Raw genomic sequence first — 24,280 nt, 5'->3', positions numbered from 1 at the left:
GACAGGATGAAACCTTGTGGAATCCTGCATGAGAGAGAGCCCTCGGGGCTGATGAGCAATTGCCCTATGCCATCCTCTGGGATTTCTCTGAGAGGAAAGAGTGGAACCACACAAGTGCAATCCCATCTGCCCCAGCCTAGGTCCACAGGTGAGTCAGAAAAACCACATGGTCAGTGCAATGGCCAGAAAGGCTGCTGGCAGAGCTAAACAAAGCCACCTCTGAAATAGCTTTTTGCACTAATAAAAGTTTCCCCATCAGCCACAGGAACCAGTGTAGCTGTCAGGATGCACTCAGACTGGAAACAAGGTTAAATAGTTTCAGAAGACTTTAAATAGACTCAGACTTGCTTTACCAGAAGTCTCTGACATCCACCAGAGTGCATTTTGTTTTGTCAGGAAATAAATCTTAGAATTCAACAGTGGCTGAATTGATTTTTTTACACACCGATTGATAACTTATTTAGGGCAAACTGGAATCTTATTGTCCCACTGGGACACACCAACAGTATATGCTAGAGGTGGCCTGCAATGAGGTCCAGATATGTCATCTAAGTTCATCGTAGAACTCTAAAACTCAGTGAGCACTTCAGTTTGCAGAAGATTATTTCAGTGTTGTTTGTCACAGGAAGGGTCAGTCCCATCAGATTCTTGTTGATCCTCTCCGTAAAATATCTAGAAAAGTCCTTGAAACAATCCTCATGCAATTCAGTTACAGCTTCACCTCCTGCTTCACCAAACTGTCTGCAACAACTCTACTGGTCTCGACTTTGTAGATATTATGATGGAAGCAAACCTTAATTCACAGAATTAAGTTTCTGATTTTGCTTGATATTATTGTCTTTATTTGAGTAGGTGATGAAATTTCCAGTACATTTTGGCCTGAAAATAATTTCCTTAAATGGTTGCTCATTCCACTTCTACCAAAAAGCCAGTAATTGCTACATCTGAAATTGAAATTATATTTGTGATATGTTCAGCCAATTGATGTGAACTTAGTCTGCAGTGTACTTGTGCATTATACTTGCTAAAGACTGAAAATGTGCTACATCAGCGAAGTCTGTGGCAAAATATTTTTAGTGTAACCATATGATGTGTATATAGATATATATGTATGTACATATATGTATATGTGTACAGCCTTCGATCAGCAGTCATGTCTGACTAGGTACATAACTAAGCAACCTAAAAATTTGATCAATACAGATACACCTTAACTTCTTTTGAAATGGTAATGCTTCAACTACAATGAAATACGATTTCTCTTTTTCTGAGGTTATTTTCATTCCATTAATTGTTCATCTCTTTGTGATGCTAAGTCAAAATTTTGCTAGGATTAATGTTTCTGTCTAGGGGGTTTAAGATTGACAGGTTTTCCATATACACATTCAAAATCCCTGGAGGAGTGGCATATGGAAGCAGAAACTGATTAGGAGGGAGGGTCAGGGTAGGGCTGTGCATTCATTCTCAGCTAACTTCAAGAAGATGAAAACCAGTTTGATTGATATATCCTGCTTGATGCTAGAACACTGAACCATAACACAAGACGATGCAAGATTACTGCTGTTACTGCTTTGAGTAAATTAAACAAAGCTTAAAATAATATCTGATATACAAGACTGGAAGTAATGAACTTCTTAGTATATCTTAGAAATTTTTATTGAAGGTTGACAGTCAATATGAACTGCATCAAAGAGGGGAAAAATATAAACCAGCAAGCAATTGCAGATTTTTATATTTAACATATGTTGAGTATCAGTCACTTAAATCAGAATATTAGGAGTGGTGCATGCATGCCATTCCTGGCTTCCTATTGCTCTTTTTAGGCTGTTACAAGCAAAATCTATGGTGATAATCTTATAATTCTGTCTCTAACAGATGTTAATATGATTTCTAAATGCCTTTCTAAATTTCTATATAGCAACAGAATGAAAACAGTTTAAATATTGTCTACCTTTCATATTAATACATACTTGCAAAGATACTTCTTTTTCTCAGGCAGTAAACCCATGCACAAGCTGTCTAAATAGATTGTAAACAGTGTTAATGTTTTGCAAAATTATTATCTTGATTCTACATGACTTTTGAGCTGTCAGCTGTGGCAAAGAATGAAAGACGTATCAATTCGTTTCTCGAGAAGATGAGTGTTTTCAACATTGCTTTGTGTTAAAAGGCTAAGATAACAGTTCTGATTAAAATCTTCTTCTGCACAGTTGAACTCCTCACTTAAAATTGCAGCTTTTTTCTAATGCTTTATAGTGATTTGCTGCAACAAAACAGTTGCGCTTAAATGCACTGTTGTTTAGAGAACTGTTTGTCTTCCTTCAACTCTTCCGCTAGATGATTATATCCAAGATGGCTTGGAGGCAGCATTTACTTTCTGGTAGCATTTAAGAAGACAACTTACAATTTTGTAAGGGTTGGTGAGAAATCAATAATTAACGTTCTTGTAACATGCCTACAGCATGGAAGGTAAGTCGGGCACAGTAGATTATTTTCTCTCAGTTAAGCAGAGAGTCTTGTAATATATCTACTAAAAGTGACCAGTTTCATGATGGACAACTGTTTTGAAATATAGCCCATAGATTCTGTAAACATTTCAGTTTTCCCTTAACAATCTGAATAGTGAATTGAATTCTGGATTGGGACATTAAACTACATTTTCAAAAATCATATTGGAAAATCTCATTTATCTGTCACAAAAAAGTATTCTAGAGCTGCTTTGGTTTTTTTCCTGTCTTATTATTTCAAAAATTGTATCCTAGCAGTGAAAGAACACAAAGATAACTGTTCAGAAAATGGAGATTGTACACAGATTGGAATTGAAATGACACAAGAAAAGGATTTCTATTAAAAAAAAGGTCAAACATAAAGTAATACTTTGTCAACATGTTTTTTTTAAACATGATTCTGCAATATGTGGGAAAAATCTTCTTATATTTCTCAGGTAGAACCCAAGGTACAATCAGGATCCAGGTCATGAACTTTTACATAGCCTTGAATTAATCTTTTTTAAAATGCATCATTATTTCAGCGAGTGAATTTTTTTTTTAAAAAAAAAACTAGTATTTCTGTTAGTGTTCAGTTACCAAAACAATGGTACTCTTTGGGACCTCATACTGTTTACTGTTTTCAGACATTTGATATTTTAAAATATGCAACATACATAAAAAACTTAGTAAATGAAATAATTAAATAATACTTTTATTAAAATATATGCAGATAAGTTCCCATGAATTTCATTTATACAAAATACTTTGAGAACACAGAATGGAAGAATTTTCTACCTAACATAACTACCTCAAAATTGTGTTAACTGCCTTTCTGTCAGTACTGCCAATATTTCTCATTTAATGAGTTTTCAGATCCAGGTAAAATTCTCAGATAAAATGTGTTGGCAAGTTTCTTGAGATCTCATTTTCAGGATATTTCAGCATGTTGACATGAAGTGCATGTGTCTTCTTACCTCTTAGCTACTGATTGTAAACCTGTTCTTGCTGATATTACCCTTTGGTAAGTGTTTGCAGATCTTTGCAAAAGATTTTGGTGGACTGATGCATCTTGAAAAGGATTCACTTTGTTCTGGCACTCATCAGATGTCTTGGTAAAAAAAGGCAAAAGACACAATCCTGAAAGTGTTAACTGCTAATGCACCGATTTAAAATTTAGGAGGATTTTGTTCCTCAGAATGTTTCAGTTAGGTCTTTGATTCCAGAGGTGAGCACCATATAATGGCTGGAGGTGGTATAATGCTGAGAGTTGCAGCATTTTCTTCTTGATGGATTCCCTGTGAAATTCCTGAGTTATATGCTAGGTTCCCCATAGAGTGAAAATGCCAAGGTCTGTAAGCCTTAGCAATTTAGCCTGTAAGCCATTAGGGAATATTAAATTAAATCTTGCCCTTTTGAAAGGTTTCAGGGTTAACTTCAGATTAATAATCATAAATACAGTTCTGATGTTAAGCAACAACACTTTCTTAAAAAAATAGAAAGTCTAAGAGAATCGAATATTTTCTTTCAAATACAGCTGGATGAGAAGGAGGTGCAGTTTCCTGCTTTCTACACAATGCTAAGCAAAGACACCTTATGCATGAAGATCCAGCATATTACAGCTCAATTACCAATATTAGCCACCTCATTCACACACTGAAAGCTCTAAGTTTTGCCCTGGATGTAAACCCTGTGCACCAGAACATTTTTAAAAGGGGTTGCTAATGAGTGGCCATTGCAGAAATCACTCTGGCCAGAAATGAAAAATTTTGTCTTGAACTTTGGCCTCTGAAGGACTTGTGCTTGGCTCCGCACCAGAGACATATACCTTCCTTTCCTTTGGATTCACAGCTTAAATTTTTCTTAGTTGCAGGTGGCTAAACCCTTTCTGTCATAAGTTGAGTAAGTGTCATTCCTGTATTTCAAACTTAGCAGGAGAAATGTATTACAGCCAGAGTAAAACTACCCTTTCCTTCCCACCTGCCTATTCCTTTATTCATGCAAATGATTATGGAAGAGGGCATTTGTTTGGGATTTGAGGGATTCAGGTTCACTTCTAACCCATGACCAGGACACCTCATGTTTGCACTCTTTTGCACTAAACAGAATTTTACATAAAAATATTGAAGTCATTACTGAAACCAGAACTACCACGGAAGCCTTTCCTCCACCACTGTGTGTTCTAATCCCTGATCTACAGAGAAGCCCACATGCTCACTCTTTTCCTTTCTCCAGCTCTGCCTCTGTTAACTACTTCCATGTAAAGTGGAACAGGGTCAGTAGGTGGAAACTGCAGGTGGTTTTACCTTGAAATGCTGTTACAGCCCTTTGTTGAGACACTGATGCTTAAATCTCCTCCAGCAGAAGACATTACTGAAATGACACTCAGACATGTCTCACATTCAGCTCTAACGATCCAGCTGATGAATGGCCGCACAGAAGAAAAGTTGTAATGTCTGCTACATGTCCTTCTTTAGCAACTGCCACCTTTTTTGAGGAACTTGATTTGTTAGGTCCTTTCAGAGCACGCGTGATGGATTGATGACCTTGCATGTGGAGAATTTGAGTGTGAATTCTGATGGGATCCAGGACTTAGCCAAGAACCAATGTGTCTAGCAGAATTTCTACTGATCATTGCCAAATGACAAACTTACAAAGTTTAATGTACCAAACTGGGTGCGTTACTGCTCACAGTGTCTTCAGCCCTGGAAGCTGAACCTGAATGCAGACTGGGATAAATTCAGCTTCAGTGTAGGTTCCCAAAGAACTAAGCAGGCTTAAGTATTTTCTGGATCTAATCTCCAGACTTCAGGTTTGTATGAATAATGGAGATGTAACAGTTTACAAATAAAGCAGAGTTTTAGATTTGGGATATAAATGAGACAATATATCTTGATTGATGATCTACCACTAATCACACGAAATCAAAAAAGAGATATTTACAATAATTCTAGGTACTCTGCCTTTTTTGTTTGTTTGCTTTACTTTTTTTTCTCTCCCTTTTTTCTTTTAATTTTTCCATTTTCTTTTTCCAGATTTTCTCCCTGGACTTCAGATTAGTTATTAAGAAAGCAAAATGCAAAGGGCTAGATTATACCTCAGATTTTCTTTGGGTGAGAGCAATTGTCAGAGGCTTATCATAACGTTTCAGGCTTTGGGATGTGTTATTTAGTTAATAAGTATCTCCATTAGCTGGAAAACTTTGAAGTTAAAGTATATGATAAAAGTGCTTAATTCACAGACCCCAAAGAGACTGTTCTTCCTTACTTTGATATTTCATCTATACTCCAGTTCTCACTGAGGAGAGGCTAATTGCTCAGCACACTATTAGAATTCAGTCAGACTGAAGGAATAACAGATAATTTATTTTACTTTTCAAATTTCTTGCATTGTAAAATGGAAAAAGTGTTTTGAGGATCTAGCTTTTGATGAAAACATGTTAATAAACTTTTTTCTGATAATGTGCTTTTCATAGTGATTGATGAAATGGAATAATTTTTTCAAATATATACTCCACATGATAGTCAGTAGTGGAAGAAGTGTTTAGATACAGAATATATTAACAATGAGTTTGCATTTTTATAGTATTTAAACATTAATTTAGGTAAACTTCCTATATTAAGGCTTGTTGTTTTGTTGAGGAACAGCTATTTAAATCATATAGAAATGAAATTACTATATTGAAATACTGAATTTTTAATAAACATGTTACGTTCAGCTGCTGTCCTGTAAGGCTAACTTATGTTAACAGAACATCTGCTGGAAATATTGCTATGTATCATATGCATCCATAGTTAGTAGCTGCCAGATAAATAATTGTAGAAACAAGGTGATTTTTTCACTGAGTCATCACAGCTTGATGATTAATTTTAATTATTATGTGATGCATATTTAAAAGAGAGCAATTTGTTATGTGCTCCGGGCTGAAACATAGCAAACTTACAGGACTGACAAGGCTGTGCCAATAGAGTGAATCTGCTTCCAGACATTGCAGCTAGATATTTCTTACAGATTGTTTTCTTCTTCTTCCTCTATTTCCCTCTGTAGAGGTCCTTCTGTAGTGCCATGGTAGAGGAGCTAAGGATGTCCCTGAAGTGTCAGCGTCGATTAAAACACAAGCCACAGGCCCCTGTTATTGTGAAAACAGAAGAAGTTATCAACATGCACACGTTTAATGACAGAAGGTTACCAGGTAAAGAAACCATGGCATAGAGCTGGGAAGCCAAATACCCCAAGCACAAACTGTCATCTTTTTTCCAAACAACCTTGCGAGAATGTTTCCTGTGGAAATATGCAACCTGTGCAAAATAAAATGAGTTACCTCATGCCGCTGTGTCTATGAACTAGAGACTCTGTGATCTCAGCAGTTGCAATGGCCAGACTCGAATCACAAGCATCATGGATCAACCAAGTTATGCGGGGTTACACTGTTCGTCATGGGTTTCCACCATTCTGAATGAATGAAAGTTCCATGTGAGTTTTGTGGCTGGTTTCAAATGCAGTCTCAGTGAGAAATTACAGGTTCCTTTTGAAGTTCAACGGTTGCCAGGAGATGGAGAATAAATGTCCAAGATGATACTAACTATGGAAGGAGTCTAGTAAAAGAAATATCTCAGAACTGTAGTGGAACAAGAAACCATATGTTCATCTGAACTTCCAAGCATAGAAGAGTTGGTAACTGCTGGTAGACAGAAACTACCCATATGGACAGGCAATATGAGTTTCCTGGATGGGAGGAATGTTAAAGTGAAGAAACACGAATCCCATGAATAAAGGATAATTATGAGGATGCTCACCTGCTTTTGGACTGTCTGTGTCACTGAACTAAGTAAATAAATAATAATTAAAAAATCAGTAACTTAATTTTACCTGGGCTGGAACTTTGATCTAAAAAAAACAACAAAAAAAATCCATAATTTTGACCCAATTTTTAGATGAAAGAAAGCTTCCTTAGTACAGAGGAATGTATCTTACAACCCTTAGATATAAGCAACTAATTTTTTTTCTTTAATTGTGAAAAAAGGGGGTTAGGGGGTGGGAAACAGTGTATTCCACACATAGAGGGCTTGCATTTTAGACTGAATGGGTTTTGAAACCCTTGTTCCTGCTACTAATTGAACTCAATGGAGCCTGTGCAATTCTCGCTAATATTGGAAGTGGGATGGGTCACCTAAAAGAAGTGAATGTGGAGAACTTTAAGGAGGACTGCATTTTTCAATACAGTCACAATATTAAATGAACAAAATTCTTGAGCAGTTTTTTTTTAAAAAAAAATGTTCAGGTTTATTTGTGGAAATGCAAGATTTCTATGAAAATAGTTTTTGTATGGAAATTTTTGTAATACTTTTTATCAACAAAATAAGAACATGTGTTTCTGTCAGGGGTGTGATGCCAAGCATGAATGGTAGTGCGTGTGCACCACCAACGTTTGGTGAAAACTATTTTTATCGAGAAAAAGGAATCTTAGAAGAGACATATTTTCAAGTTAGATAATATAAAAAATAGGTGCACTACCACCACTGCTTACCATGCTACACCCCTGGTTTCCACTAGGCTGATAACATGCTGTCATGAACAATTGTGTGTAAATGGTAAAAGACACAGACCTCTTGACCACATTGTGATAATAGTTAAAGTGCACCCGGTTTGCTGTTTGAATCCAATGCACTAAATTAAAAAAAAAAAAAAAAAAAAAAAAGCGCATTAAAATTATGTCAGTTTTAGTTGTTTTGTTTTTGCTGTGTGATTTGAGCAACATACGTATGGTACTTTGTGTCAATACTGGTACTTAACCTCAGTTTAGTGCCCTATCCTGCCGATTCTTGTCACTAAACACGCAGCCAGAGAGTTTGCTGGGATTTCTGAGAGAAGCCAGTACAGCACGTTATAATAAGTTTTTGCAGAATCTGGCTCTTAGCTGCTTCAAATCTAATTTGTATAGTCCTGCCTGTGATGAGTTCCTGGACATAACATTTTGAAATGCTGCCCTAGAAATGCTGAATCTTCCACCTCTGTCTACTGTAAATTTACTTGCATCTCAACAAAAAATGTATAGAATGGACTGTGTAGGAATGTTATGTCAGCCAAAAAAGATCAAGAAGTTGGTCTTTATATGGAAAATAATTTGACTAATTAAAAAAAAAAACAAAACAAAACCCAACAACAAACAACCCTTTAAAATTATCATAGATAATCAGTCATTGGTGAGCAATGAGATCATTTGTTTACTGGGGCTTAATTTAGTTTTATCATGATCTTTCTAGCACAAAAGTATAAGATATATCATTCAAATTGTAAAAATTGTGTCATGAAATTTGGGGGGAAGGGGGAGGTTTGTGTCTACTACCTGGTTCTCATAAATCTTCATAGAGACTGAGCTGGCCATTTCCATCATGAACAGGGACTGAGAAAGCAAATTCTCTTATATTTGTGAGAATTTCATCCCCATTTCTGTGAAAACAAGTTATCTTTGTCTGAAGTATAAACAAGATAAAAACACCTTCAACAAAGACTCTGAAAATGAGTATACTTACGTAATACAACTTTAAGTTAATTCTTTAAAATACAGAGGGGAAGAAAGTAACTGTCATACAACACAATGAAAACTCCGAATTATGGTGGTTTGGAATGGGAAAAAAAATTGGCTATTGCATTTGATTGATGATTTACAATAAAATTTGTAAAATCATGTAATAAAATGCTGTATTATGTTCAAACAAATCTTTCTTTTCTCCGTTAAGGGTGTTGAAATAAGCAGGATTCCATTCGTACCTTGATGCACATGACTAATTCTCAGTAAGTTTATGTGAGCCAAAGTAAGTGTGAACGCAGGATAGGTCCCAAATGTTTTACTGGGCCAAAGTCCCCAAAGGAACAAAAATCTTAACACAGAAGTAGTGTGGCTTAATTAAAATTTTAGTGAGAATTTCAGCCTTCCATTATTAAGGGAAATATGCAAAGTAACTGGAGATTTGTATTTAAGATCAAGACTAGAAATGCATGGCTCCACAGATTCATAGTAGGATAATAGCTTTTTTTAAAAATCATACATTAATTCATAATGTTACTTTGTTATGCATTAGTAATTATTTCTGTATTCTTCACAGAAAATTAAGACATGTAAAGAAAAATAACACAGTTTACCCCCAAAGTAGCAGAAAATAGTACTTTTGTATTGGAGTAGTTTTGTGCTCCAAAAAGCTCAACAGTTCATTTTCCCTTCACTGTTGTGAAGGAAAACCTCAATTCTGACTTTGAATTCCTGTTTGAAAGACCTCTGAATAGCTAGTCTGAAATTCCCAAATTCTTATGTAGTGTAAATTTCTATAGTTTTATTAAAATGAATGGAACTATACCAGCTAAAATAAAGTGAGTATCTGGCCCATGAAGATTCAGAATCTGTATGTAACTGCGTTATGTGGTTTCATATGAAAAGTCAATTAGTCTGTTGATTTCCCAGGACGGGATGATGGGTGCTTCTCTGACTGACCTTGGATGTCACTCTAGAGAAGACTTTTAAAGCAGTTATAACTCAGTTATATGGTGCTATCTGGTGGATGACAATTAGAGGTAAAAACGGAACAAGACTCCTTTTTATTCCCCACCCCCACTCCCTCTCTGCCCACCCCCCACCCCGGGTATTTGTTTCAAGGAAGATAGATGTCTATAACCTTTACAGATTTGCAAGACACACAATTTAGATCTTTAGGTTGCCTCAGCATGGTTATATAGCAATAGATAACTACGTGGATATTTCAGAATAAATGACAAAAAATCCTTTAGTTTATTGATAAATGTATTTGTGAAGATTCAGTAGTGAAAATTCAGAGCCAAATAGTTGGATGAAATCAAGACATGTGGTGCTTTATAGTAAATGAGGATTTGGCCAATTACAGACATCAGTAGGCCCTTTCAAAGTATTCCTTTGGTAAACAAACACAAATACAAACATATCCAGGGAGTATCTGGCAGGTTTTGTATGAGATATTGCTTTCTGAAGTTTCTATCTCAATTTTCAGTTGAAGAATTCAGTGTAGGTTTGAAACAGCCTTTTCTTTCAAGTTTGTATTACTTGAGGCTTTATGCATTACTCCTTCCAGGTTGCATTCATAGAGTCTTCCACAAAACCCAAATAACACTTTTTAGCCCTACTACACTAACTGGTTAATATTTCAGAATGGGAAAGACATAATTTATGAAGAAAGAAACACCATCAAAATCTAAAGCCTCAAATAGAAGTAGGAGAAATGCCCTGATATTCTACAAAATCAAAATGTTTTCAGGGAAAAGGGGTCATGAGCAGACAATAGCATCCAAAGAGGTACAAGATAATGCTACAACATATTTTTTATAGTACTATTATTATTTTAAGGATATTACAAAAATATTTAAAGTACTTTCAACAGAACTTCACTTAGTCTCCAAATACATTAGAGTTTCCAAACCCATCCACAATCACAAAATATGATGGTTGAAATGCAGACTACTTTGAAAACAGTGTCAAAACTCCTTCTTCAGAGGAATAAAAATTTTGTCCAATATATCCCCACATATGTACTGATACAATATTAAAAGCCTCAGCCAAATGTGTACTGGTACAATATTAAAGGCAAAATTAGACACCAGCCTGTATTTAGGTGTACAGGAGCAACTGTGCTTTTTGTCATATTTTCAGAGATATTCAGGAAAAGAAGGGATTGCTGAGGTTGACTCATCTGACATCCAAGATCATTGTTTTCCAGCTTCAAATGTTAGTGTCCTGTTCCTTTCCAGTTTTGCCTCTCTGCCTTCCTATAAGCACCTCCGACACTTTCAAATTTTTTTTAAAACCCTTTTCTTCTCACTTTCCTATAAAATACAGTTCTAATTAAAAAATAAAGTTACTCAAACACCTCATCTCCCCAGTTTGTAACCATGAAGATAAACACATTAGCTTTTCATGTGACTGTAATCTAATTGTCCTTCTTCTTTTCATTTACTATCCCGCTCTGTCCCCTGCTTGTGTTATCTTCTCCTGTTGTTCTTGTACTTGCCTAGACTGTAAGCTCTTAGGGGGCAGGGAATCTGTCTTTGATTTGTTCTATGTAGCACCATGAACTATGGAGCTATATAAATAATAAAATAAGTAGATCTTCTTAAATGATGTTTGAAGTGATAGTGATCTGATTTGACTGCCAGTCTAGTAATATATTGTTTTAGCTCATTGCCTGAAATCCTAGTCACTATAGAAATAGAATTAAAAAAAAAAATAAAAATAATAAAACCAACCCAAAGGAGCTATCACACTGACTCATCTTACTGGAAATTTCCCTACATCGTCGGGGTATAGGAATATAGAACATCATGTTTACATACCTTCTATAAAGGCTTTATTATGAAATCAGCTTCATTAAAAATGGGAAAAGTAGGTTAACACATTAAAAAAGGGGTTATATGCAGGATAAGCTTTGCAAAAGAGAACTTTTAATTGGTTTAAGCTTGGAAAAGCTATGACTTAGCAATTTGTTAAGTTGAACACCAGGCACCTTGCCTTCTGTCATTGTATCTGCCCACTTAGATGAACAAGACTCTCATTGTCAAAATCTATGCCAATTCCATTTTATTACTTGTTTTATGGATATAATTAGATTTTTTTTTTAATGAAATGTAATTCTAATTAACTAAAGAAATACTTCCCCTTGCTCCTATCCAACAGCACTGGCTTTCTATGACTGCTGGAATGACAGAATTGTGGGAATTTGAGAACAATGTTCATTGTAAATAACGAAAAGGAAAAGATGCATCTAATCTTGAGGACAAACTTATCAGCTTTCTCTTTTACCTTTTCCTTCTTCAAGGAATGCCACTCTGTAATGATGAACACTATTTTTCTGGATGTTGAAGTATACACTGGAAATTGTACATAGATAACATCTTTCAGCAGTTCTCAGAGCCAAGAGAATGCTTTTCTTTCTTTGTCATACAATTATGCATAGTTTTCCCAGAAACTTAGGAAATCTAGCATGAGCTAAAAGTAATAGAAAAATTGTAGAGTTCTTTCTTTGCCATGACTGTAGGAGTTTTGATTGGAGGAAGTAAGATACTTAGTCCCACATTAAACTTACCTGGAAAATTATATGAAAAGATTGAATATTGGTAAAGATTTGAGGTGTTGTTAATGTTTCCTTGGGCTACATCACCCACCACAGACCAAATTCATAGCAATTTGGTTTTGAAGGTCCAAGTTCGAACCTTATGATGTATTTATGCCAAAGGTTGTTTCTTGTCACTTTCCTACAAGTTGACTGCTGGCTGTTAAGCCCAGGGAATGGAAAGCAACCAAACACATTGTTGGTAACCATATCATTCTCTTTGTGCTTTGAACATGCTAACTGGCTGGGCCATTTAGGTTCAGGTAAATCAGTAGAAATTTCTGGTATGTACATCTGCTAAGCCATTCTATGGATTAATGTCTATGTTAAAAATGCTTATTTGTGATAAGTAAATATTACTTGTGTATTTATCTGAGGCATCTCTTATAGAATCACAAAATCACTGAGGTTTTGAATTGCTGAGTCCAATGACTTCTCCAGATGGAAGTATCTTCTGGAGACTGTTGAGCCCAATACCCCTGTTCAAAGCAGGGTCAAGGAGAAAACATTGCCCAGGATGTTTTCCATTCAGGTTTTGAATACTTCCAAGGATAGAGACTCCACTACCTCTCTGTTTCCAGTGTTCAATTACACTTACAGTGATAAAGGTTTTTTCCCCCTCACATTTAAAGGTAATTTCTTGCATTGCAGTTTGTGCTTACAGCCTCATATCATCTTGCTGGACATGGAGTGTCTCCTTCCGTCTTCCTTCTGTCAGATTCCACTGACCTTTCTCTTCTCCAGGCTGAGGAGTTCCAGGTGTCTCAGCCTCTCCTTATATGACAAATGCTTAATCCCTTAATCATCATTCTGGCCCTTTGCTGGGGGCCATACTCACTCTGTTATGTCCCTGTCTTGTACTGGGGACCCCAGCACTCTAGATGTGTCTAACCAGAAGGGGAAGAATCACCTTCCCTGATCTGCTGGCAATGGTCTTAATACAGCCAAGGGTTTTTTTACTCTTCTTAGATGCAGGGGCACATTGCTGGCTCATGTTTAGTTTTTTGTCCACCAGGGTGCCCAGGTCCTTCTCTGAAAGCTGCTTTCTAGTTGACTCACCCATAGTCTGGGCTGGTGCATGGAGTGATTCTTCCCCAGGTGCAGGACTTGGAATTTCCCTTTGTTCAATTTCATGAAGTTCCTGTTTATCCACCTGTCCAGCCTGTTGATATCCCTCTGAGTAGCAGCAGAAACATCTGTTTTATCAACCACTCCTCCTTTGTGCAATGTGAGAAACACAACTAAATATCTGTACACCTGGACTTCAGATGTTGATGACCTGTCTGACTAGGTGTAAAAAAACCTAAGAAAATTTCCTCTCTGCAAGCATGGTGGACAATATTCGCTACCTTAAGAGTGAGCAGCATGGTGACTGTAAGCAGCTAGTGCACAGTTCTGTTTTGAAACTTTTCATACTGTTCGGTTGCTTCAAAATAGATAGTCATATTCAGCATACCGTATTAGTGGGCATGTTTTCATCTTTCTGTCTGAAAGTTTTGAAGCAAAATGCCTGACATGGGGGAAAAAAAAAATGGCAAAAGCTCTTTGTGTTCAAGCTTCATGTGATCCAGAAGCTTTTCTAGACCAGAATACTATCCTATTACTCAGTAAACTCTCAGTATGATTTTAAGTTACATGCTCATATGAACTTGGTAACTGCAGAAGCACATGTGCAGTTTTCAAATTGCCAAAAGAATTTGAAATAGAAGCCATTATTAGAACTAGTCCTAGATTCAGAAGAACGTTTCCAAGAAGCATAGATGAGGTACATCTATATTTGTAATTCTGTTTGATAAAGTTTATCAGGCTTTTTCATTTTCCCTCCTTTTTTCTTACAATTAATGGTCCCCAAATTAACTCAAATCTACTACTAGCTAATTGCTTTGAAGTCTTGTGTGTTCCTATATATTTTAAGATCAATAAAGTGTTATACCAGGCAGCTGATGTTTGGCCAGAATTTAGGCTGAGGGAGACAACATATGGCCCTTAAAATCAAAATAACCCAATTACAACTAGGCTATTGAAATTATCAGTAGTTCACATTTCATTTCAAAGCTTTCTTTTGTGGTGATGGGTATTATATTCAGATTGCTACACTTTTATCTTCTTTTCCTTTTCTTTTTTTTGTACATGGGTTCACATTATAGGAAACCTTAGTCTAACATTTTGTTCTAGAAATTACCTATTAAGCATAGGGATCATTTCAGTTTCTATGAGACAGTGAACCAACTCATATTTCACTTGTGAACCTGTGATACATGCTATTAGCAGACTGAGTTTCATGATAACAACTCCTTCATTTTTCTTGCAATTTCATTGCCTTTTCTTTACCTTTTGGGTTTTGTCCTGGTAAGTGGATTTCTTCTTCTTCTTTTTTTTTTTTTTTTTTTTTTTTTTTTTTTTTTCTTGTTTATTTTTAATCTTTGTGTTCATGTAGTGGACCTGCAAAAAAATGAAATGAAAACAAAATGCAAATGTTACATAACAGCAATAAGGAAAAAACAGTAGGTAGTTTCTCAGAATGGTATCTATCTCGCTTCCGAGGTACTAGTTCTTCAACTCTTCTCAATGTGTTTTGGTCTTCTGTAATAAAAAAAATATCTGTACTACTAGCATTGTTTTGACCAAGGTAAATGATGCTACACATCAGCAGTACATCTGTTAAGTCTTTTGTGATTTACAGAACAAAATTAGTGTAATATGACTACAGAGATTCTGGGACTTCAGTTTATCTACACACCTAGCCTACAAACCTACCAGGATTTCTTTGGAAGCTGGTAAAACCTCACAAAATTATCATAAATCAATTAGCCATTCTTAAACTGTTGCTCTGACAAACACTACAAGGTGCCATTACATTTTCAATGGCAGATAGAATGAAGTATATTCTTTGTAACAAGTTATCCATGGATGAATACAAGCTAGATAAACTAGAAGGAGTCTGGTTCTAGGATATAAATGAATGACCGGATTTGCCATTTGTTTATTAGGATGTTGGGCTCTTAACACATTATAATTAATATTGACATCTTTGACACTAAAAATTGCACAGTGTGAGCTTTGCTTGAATGTCCTAAATTCTACAGACTTTGATTTTAACCAGGTTTATGTATTTCACTTGTTAGGAAAAGGTTATGAGAAATTTGATCCTGAGCCCAGTGAGTTCAGAACCCCCTTCTGGCACAGATTAATTTTTAAAATGGATGCTGTCCCTGCTCAGCCATTTTTCTTAACAACTCATTATGAAGGTGAGTATGCTATAATCGTGCCACTTATCTAACAACTTGCCCAGCATAAATGAAAGTAATAAGAGCTTTAACAGAATATTTGGGCTGGTAAATTACAGGAATTAAAATGTATTAGTCCACACTTGCCTGTGTTAATCAAGGCTTACTCATATATGACATGGTGAGGTTTATTAACGAACTATGTATATTGATGCACTGATTACTAAATGAAGTCTGCTTTCCTGGACTTCCAGGTAGACCCATCTTACAATTTTCCTGTCTCTTTTTAAAGTGACAAATGGCCTTGTAAAAATAAACAGAATACATAAATGTAGCTCAAGTTATTTATTTTAAAACGTGTTAGGAAATGGATCTAAAAATTATAAATCTGGAATCAAAATGTAAATACTTATTAATCCACTGAAGACTGAGTGTAAGGCATGTGTTAAAATTCAGTGTATAAAAAGGCAGATAAGATTGCGTATTCTTGAGTGAAACTTTTTTCAGCTTCTCATTAGCGATCTTTAATCCAATGTCTAAACTTATATCAATCTCTTTTTAAACCTGTCAGATAACCAGCAAGTGGCTGATAAGAGATTTCATCATTTAATTCTCTTAAATTTTCTTTTCAATAATCTGGATGATTCATAATTACAATTGACTCCATTGAAACCCATACAGCGTGTCAGTTTCTTTAAAGACTTTCAGATAACTAAATTATGGATAATTTTTTTTATAATTCTGAAATAATTGCTGAAAATTATGGATATTTTATTAAAAGTTTCCAAAGATGTAACCAATGTCCTTTTTTCATACTGGAGACTGGTAAAAAATCTTGTGGATTAAATTTACTCATATATTTATATCTCCATCTGTTGAAGAAGCTGATATTTTGTTTGTGTTCTTCAATACCTGTAAAGAAATTTTCTGGTTTAACTTTTTTTGTAAAGTTTTAGTTAGAATATATTTCCAGTGGGGATCTTCATAACAGGCATTAATAGTTACATCCTCATAATTACCTCATTGACTATTTCTTTCCAATTTACAGAATGGAATAAGTGACACAATAAAAAGTGAGTTGCCTAAACTTAGATAGAAGGTCTGTGTGTGCAGTCTCCTAAATACTTTATGTGTGTGGACTGTGGTTACATGGCCATTTCAGTGCAGCATAAATCCAGGTTGCTACCAACAGGAGAGATCCTGTTCTTTCTCTATACTTTTTTTTTTTTTTTTGTGGCCATATGATGAGAAGGATCTCTCTGCTTCTGCAGAAAACTAACTGGGAATGAAAAAGAGGGAGGGAAGACTAGTTTTCAGCTCATGAGAAGCTTTAAGTGAGCTATTGATTATCACAACCAACCGCTGTAGGCAATGATAAAAATCTAGTCTCCTTTTACATAAAAATCCTTTCCCTCCCAAGTTGAGACAGAAATACTACAAGAACACATTTCTGTACCTGCAGGGAACTAGAAAAGGATGCTGGGTTGTGTCAGTTCTAGCACAACTTAGTAACAGGAGTCCTAGGCCAGGTATCACAGCCTGGGGTGCCAGTTCAGCTTGGATGCTGGCCAGCCTTCCTAGGCACAGCTGCTTTGGGAAGGGGGGTTCTGCAGCAGGTGGCACCCCAGCACCTCTGCTAATGAGCACCCAGAGTTGCTCTGCAAGCTTTCCTTGCCTGGACGGGTATCAGGTGCTGAAGCCAGCCAAGTTCTACAATGTAGCTCCATTCAGCTCTCCCTCTAGCTTGTTTGCAGCTGGAATGCTGCAAATTGAGTGAGGAGAATGCAGCAGAGCACGGGAAAATCCACCACATATGCTTGGTTTTGGGACAGAAAAAGACACAAAACAGCACCACTTCAGAATGTCTTTAAAGCAGAATTTTTCTTCTTAGGACCATCTAAAACATAATGCTGTTTCCCAAAGCAACCACCAGCTATTAGTAATTCAATTCCTATTTTGTGTAGTGGAACTTGGATATCCACAAGTACAAATAATAAACATTTCTGAGGAAAAAAATAAGAAACCCTCTTCAGTGCCCGAAAAAGTGTGTTGTTAAATTGCTTGGAGGCACAGTCTTTCAGATCATGTTTTATTTTTTGTTGTTGTCATTTTATCTCTCCTTTTCCCTGGTATTTATTCTTCTTCCTTTATCACTGTAAGAGAGAGCCATGAACTGTGGAAAGCTCACTTTTATTCCATATCTGTTCTTTCCTGATATCTTCACATTCTGCTATTCAGACTTTCTCTGGGACAGCAATGTAGCAATACTTATTTTTCTTCAGTACAGACCAGGTGCCTCTCCCAAGTTTTTGCTCTTTTACCTGCTATTATTCTCCTAGTTGAAGAACACTTCTGTATGTTAATGCAGACAGACTCAGTTTTTCAGGAGCTGTATCTCAGTTAACACATAACAATACTACATTTTCCAGACAGAAAGAAAAATCCATGTCTCATTTCTGTAAAAAAAAAAAGACAAAATAGTGACGCCTTCTGCAATGAAACATAAAGTGAAAATAATTTTGCAGTTGTCCGTATGAGAAAGTGGGAGTGTTATATGTAGTTCTGTTTCTGTCCACAGAAAATACAAAACCAATAATGATCAGATTTAAACTCTGGCAATAAGTGGCTCTGTTCAGTGATATGGAGAAATCTCTAGGAGCTGTGTAATCGGCCAAAACAATTCTGTTTGCACTGTAAATGTGTCAGACCCCGACCAAAGTTGTGTTCACTCCACCCAAATCTCCTTGACGGTATGATCAACCATGTAGTTTTCCATTACAGACATCCTGATATTGGTTCAGTTTACACCAAAATCTGACTTAATCCCTTATGGTCTCAAGGCTCCTGTTTCATAAATCAAGCTTTGTGCTAAACACAGTTTGTCTGTAATCAAGATTCAAAGACATGATCCTTTTTTTATTCAAACAGTTGCTGAGCATCCCCACCTCCCAAAAGGATATTAGTTCTTTTTCAACCCTGCTGTAGATATTCTGGAGTGGAAAAGAGAGCCCTGATACTCCTTTCTTACAGAGCTCTAGATAGACCATGGGCTAGAGGGAGTCTGCAGAGAACTTCTGCATAAACTGCATTTGGGAAATGAGCCAAAGGGGCCTGCTGTGGCTGCCAGGGCATGAGACAACAGAAGCAGTCAGAGGCTCTGCCCAGCTGTGAGATTGTAAGGGAAGGACCTGAATGTGCATTTGGATCATCATGCTGTTTCTTGTCATTCTCCAGTTAGGAAACATACAGGAGCTTCAACTTAGAATGGTAACAAAGGGAAAGTCAGAGGTTAATGAGATTATGCATATTTTCAGATATGGCCTACAGAACTAATATGCAGGGAAGATTGACCAGCCTTGGGTCCCTCCTTACCTGTCTTTGTCTATTTTTTTTTTCTTTTTTCTTCCCCTGCCACACTTTTTCTCCTCCCCCTCCCCCCCTTTAAACTTAGGAGAGCCAGTGATCCTGGTATAATTCTGTATGGTGTTCTGTTCTGTCTGTACTGATAGCTGTTTGCAAGCTGCATTGTGTCATTTGTAGCTTCTCCTCTTTAGCCTGGGCTGCTTGTGTTTCCTCTACTGTGAAGAACATTACATTCATGGAACATTTATTTGATACTGTGAAAAGAGATTTGCGTAACTGCTGTGCAGGGAGGGAGTTAGAAAATGAGAATGGAAAGAAGAATCATTGTCTAAAAATTTGTCTTTGTCTTCATTTTGTTAGTTCAATTCTGTGTAAGTGTTGTCTGGGGAAGGTAATAAGTAAGAAAACATGCCATCAAGGGATTTCCTGCAGGAGGGGTTATTACATGATCAAAGGCCCATTAGTGAATAGAACTGACTTGGTGTTATTTCTGTACTTACTCTCTTAAACTCTGCCCATTTTAGTGGCAGGGCAATCAAAGCACCTAACTGCATCTGGTATTTTTAGAGTCTGACTCACACCTAAACATTAAAATATGTAGCTTTATATTTTCATTCCGCTCATCAAGACTGGAACAGATATAACAGATCCTCAGATATAATAGATCATCTTCTTAAAATAATTTCAGCTGCTGTATACATGGTCCTCCTAACCAATGGTCCTGAGGAACTTTCCCGGTGTGAGCTGAATGACAGAGCTCAAACAGCAGAGGAAGCTAATGTTGAATACAGGATTGCAAGATGGGGAGTTCTAGTTTAGCTTGGATTATAGTTGATAACACTTTATCACAAGAAAACATGTTGAAAGCACTTTAACCCTGACTTGAATGATTTGAACAGCATTTAAAAATCTGTTCTCGACCCTCATTCCCCAAATGTAAAACAGCAAAGATCAAGAAGGGTCTTTTCCACAGTTTATCCAAAATGAAGAATATTTCTCAATCCTGTCTTTAACCTTCTGTTGTTTTAACTGTAGACAATTCTAAGGATGAATCTTAAGACTGAAAACTTTTTTTGCTTTTGTTTTTAGCCTTTAACAACATACTATGCATACTGTTATGAAGACAATATTATGCATGTTGGTCTTGGGATTTTGTAAGCACAAATCATCCATGGTTGACCTTGTTCTTGACATTTTTTGTTTTCTGAAATATTTCTGGCATATTCCTTTTAAAAAGGAAGTGTTACCAATTGTGTCTGTGTTGCTTGTGCTGAGACTTTCTTCTTTGAAGCTTGTATGGTTCTGAAGAGACATGTAAAGGCTAATGAAAATGTGCAACTGAGGCTGCAGAATAGATAACTTTTCCTGGGGAATGATGCTACACCGTAATGCAGAGAGCTGCCAACTGTAGCAAAATTGCAGTGAAGAAAATTTTAGTAGCACAAGGAAATTCAACATCTAGATCTGTAAGAACACAAAGGAGAAAGAAAAAGGAACAGAAGAGAATTAAAGTAATACTATCTCTGCTACTTCAGTTTATGTTGGTTGAAAGCTTCCAGAATAAACAATGTATAGCACCACCTGTATCCCGTGAACATATGGCTGACTAAATTGTGGACATAATCCTGACCTTTTTATCTCTTCTTCCAGCCTAGAGTGAATTATTTAATTTTTGTATGGAGTAGTTTATTGTTGCCTCTGCAAGCCAGCTACTATAACCAGCACACAGAAGTCTGGTGTTCCTCCACGCACTAGTTCTTTTTGCTTCTTTGCAGAATGGAAGGATAAAATAAATGGTGATTTTTGCTGTCCTGAGTGATTCTGATTTCCCCTTTGGTCTCCCGTTCATCCAAGATAGTTGGATAGTCTAGCTTTAGTCATCTCCCTGAAAAATATAACTTAACAGAAGCTGAGTAAATATGACACAAATTAGTCATGTTCACATTTAAAGCTAGAGCAAAACACTTCTTTTATTTTCCTGATTTTATTAATCCTAAATATTTTTTATGCAAATGCAAGAGAACAAATGGCTGATTTTTGCCAGTCTTTAGTCTACTTGGAATTTGCAAGATGAGCTTTCTACAAAAGCTGGGAGGGCTCCTGACAAAGGGGACTTTTAGAAGTGAAGAGCCTGTGCTCTGTCTTGAGCTGAGAAACTGGGTTTACAGGATCTGATGTAAAAGATTGCACTTATAGCACTGAATCAACCTACAGGCAGTTTAACAAGGTAAGATGAGGGAATACGAGCTTGGTGAGTGTTCGAGATTATTAAAGCTTTAAAAATATCCTTTAGACTATGGAAACCCTGTCAACACTACAGTAAACCTAAATATAAACTATACTAGTGAAGATGTAAATTGAAAATGAAACCAGCAATGATGATTTAAAGAGTTTGGGGATTAAATATTTTTGTTGCTTACAGTACCCAACCCTCTGCTAGGTCTTGTAAAGAATATATAACAGACATGACATTTTTCCTTGGTGCATCCTCCCTTCCATTTTCCTTGCCTGCCATTGTCACCGGAGCCTTTAGACAAGGAAGACGTGACAGAACTTGCCAAATTCTTTATGTCTATCTCAATATTCCAGCGTGTATTCCAGCATACATAAAGGTGTCATTGGAAGAATAATTAAACAGTCAGAGCAAGACACCAGTTTTCTAAAAGGTTTTATTTACCTTTGTGTGCAGCATATAAACTCAAGTGTGTTTAGACCCTAAGTATTTGCAGGAGCCATTTTCTAATTATTCCATTTTCATTCAATTATGTCTCTTGTGGACTTCACTGAAAAAATTACCATAACACAGAGAACAACCTTTTAGGCAGTTACACAAAAAACATGTAATTATTGTTCACTGTTAACAGAGGCAAACTGAGAAAACTGCAACAAAAATCACAGCAGCCTGCTCTTGTGACTTTGTTTGTAGAGGTGCTGTTTAAAGGCTCCCTTGTGTGAAGGTTATTTGCTGACAAAGTTCCAGATCATCAGGAAAGTAAGGGAATAAATGACACAGCTAATGGCTGAACTTGAATATTCTGAAAAATCAGACAGACATACACACAAAGTAAGCTGGACAGTGCCATGAGGCAGCCTGGAGTCATGAGGTTTTGTTTCCTTGATACTGTGAACCACTCAGTGACTTTATATGATGTACACACCTTACTGAACCCAAGAAACTGTAAAGCGTCAGCCTGGTTAATTATAGGTTTAGAGCTGCAATGTGTTAAGAAATAGCAAGGACGTGACACACAATTTGAAAGCCTTTGTTCCAATTTTCTTTCACTTTGAGATGAGGAAAAGGTGTGGAAATAAAAGCAGTCAGACTGAATAGCATATTACACAATAAGTGTGGTAGTCTGCATTGTTCTGAGATAGATCCTCAGTGAAGGTGCATAATAAGTGGTGATGTTTACACACTGCTGACAGTGACTCTACCACACATTCCCACCTTTCCTGCATGTGCTTCTGCAGCTTCTCGACACAGGCTTGCAGCGCTAACCTACCGACCACTCTGACTTTCCATGTACTTTTTCATAATATAAATGCAACAAAGTAATTTAAAAATGTTAATATCTGAGCATTTGATGTTTTGTAAGAAACAGTGAAGACCGTTGCCATCTGTAGCAAAGAGTTAATTAAAAGACTTCATTCTTGCGAGCTGCACATTTTCCCTCTCAGGATCAAGCATTGGGTCCAATGACTCAATTGGGAGCATTGCATTTTGCTTCAGTGCCTGTAACTCTCAATGAGGCAGCACAGAAAGGTAAGCATAACAAATATATTTTAACTCTTGCTGTAGCAGGAGCAAGCGACAGAAATAGTTCTGTGTACTGGTTAGCTAGCTGTTGTGGAAAGGCAGTTTCCTCTAAGCACTGAAATACAGCTGCTTTAAGTAAGGGCACACTAAATAACAGAAATGTTCTTATGATTGTTTTTTAAAATGTTTTCTTCTGAAGCATAAAACAGAGTGAAAGGTGGACTATAGCTTTCTTCATATTAACTGTGTTTGTGTGGTTAATCATGCTGTCCTATACTAAAAACCTTTGGCAGGTGGTATAGACCCTCCTACTTTGTTTCAGCTGGTGGTCAAGCAGCCTGTTCCCCCATGGAGCATGTTCCTTCCAAAGCTGCTGTGTTCCTGAGGTGCTGGCTAGCCAGAGAGGGACTCTATTTCCAGGATAACTCCAGCTCTGTTTTCTGGCACAAGGCTATGATATCCTGTTATGTAGAAATACTGCCCGGGGCTACACAAGCTCTGTGAGTTTTCTGGTGATGGGGGTGGGAGAATCCCCATCTGTGGTCAGTTTGTGACCTTGATTCTCATCCATGACTGCTTTCCAGTTAGGGGAAAACCAGCAGTGAGTTCTAGCAGGAAACAAGGAAAAGGACCTACAGTCAGAGCTACATTACTTTTTAATAGGTTTACAGAACTCCTTAAAAATAAATGCAAGCATTGTCTTGCAGATGAAAAGAAATTATGATTTCTATTTCATATATTTGCATCCATGCCTTGAAGTGTTCTGAAATATCTCTGAAACACAAAATAAAAATAAAAAAGTCTAAATCTTAGTACTGGAATTTAACCTGTGATACATTTTAGGAGGGTCTACACATTTTTTCAGTAAGAAAAACTCACATTCTAGGCACTGTAACAAGTTAATTTGTGTTAATGATGAAACAATTTGCTGGTCATATTTAGAAACCTAATATATAATTTTGACACAATCAAAACTATGTCACCTATGTGACCTTTTTCTCTGTATATGTAACAGAATTTGAAGGTCTACAGACATCCGAAACATTGACTGAATACAATCTTACTAATTTTACATTAAATAAAATAGAAGTACTTTTCTATTACCCATAAGAAAAGACCAAATCAAACAAAACAAGTCTAATAATAAGGTATAATGAGACACCACGTTGAAATGTTCTTAAATATAAGCTGTGACACACTAAACTGAAGAAATAAATTAATTAGAAGTTCTGTAAATATGAGTTGACTACTGCTACACAGTATAAAGAGGAAAGGTAACTATGAAGACTGTAACGCAGTCTTGTAGTTTATAGCTAG

General features: G+C 36.5%; 1 protein-coding gene across 3 annotated transcripts in view; it reads left to right on the top strand.

Moving 5' to 3' along the window:
* Nucleotides 1-23,344, top strand: part of GRIK2 (glutamate ionotropic receptor kainate type subunit 2) — a 454,658-nt gene extending 431,314 nt beyond the window's left edge. For all 3 annotated transcript variants that reach the window (XM_080390031.1, XM_080390033.1, XM_080390030.1), the window contains one exon: nt 6,534-23,344. In XM_080390031.1, coding sequence (XP_080246157.1) covers nt 6,534-6,698 — 165 coding nt within the window. In that variant the 3' untranslated portion in view covers nt 6,699-23,344. The remainder of the gene's footprint in view (nt 1-6,533) is intronic.
* The last annotated feature ends 936 nt before the right edge of the window (nt 23,345-24,280 follow it).

Source organism: Falco punctatus, assembly GCF_963210335.1.
Source record: "Falco punctatus genome assembly, chromosome: 5".
Classification (NCBI taxonomy): Eukaryota; Metazoa; Chordata; class Aves; order Falconiformes; family Falconidae; genus Falco; species Falco punctatus.
The sequence above is the reverse complement of the archived record's forward strand: the minus strand, read 5'-3'. Positions and strand labels throughout refer to the sequence as shown.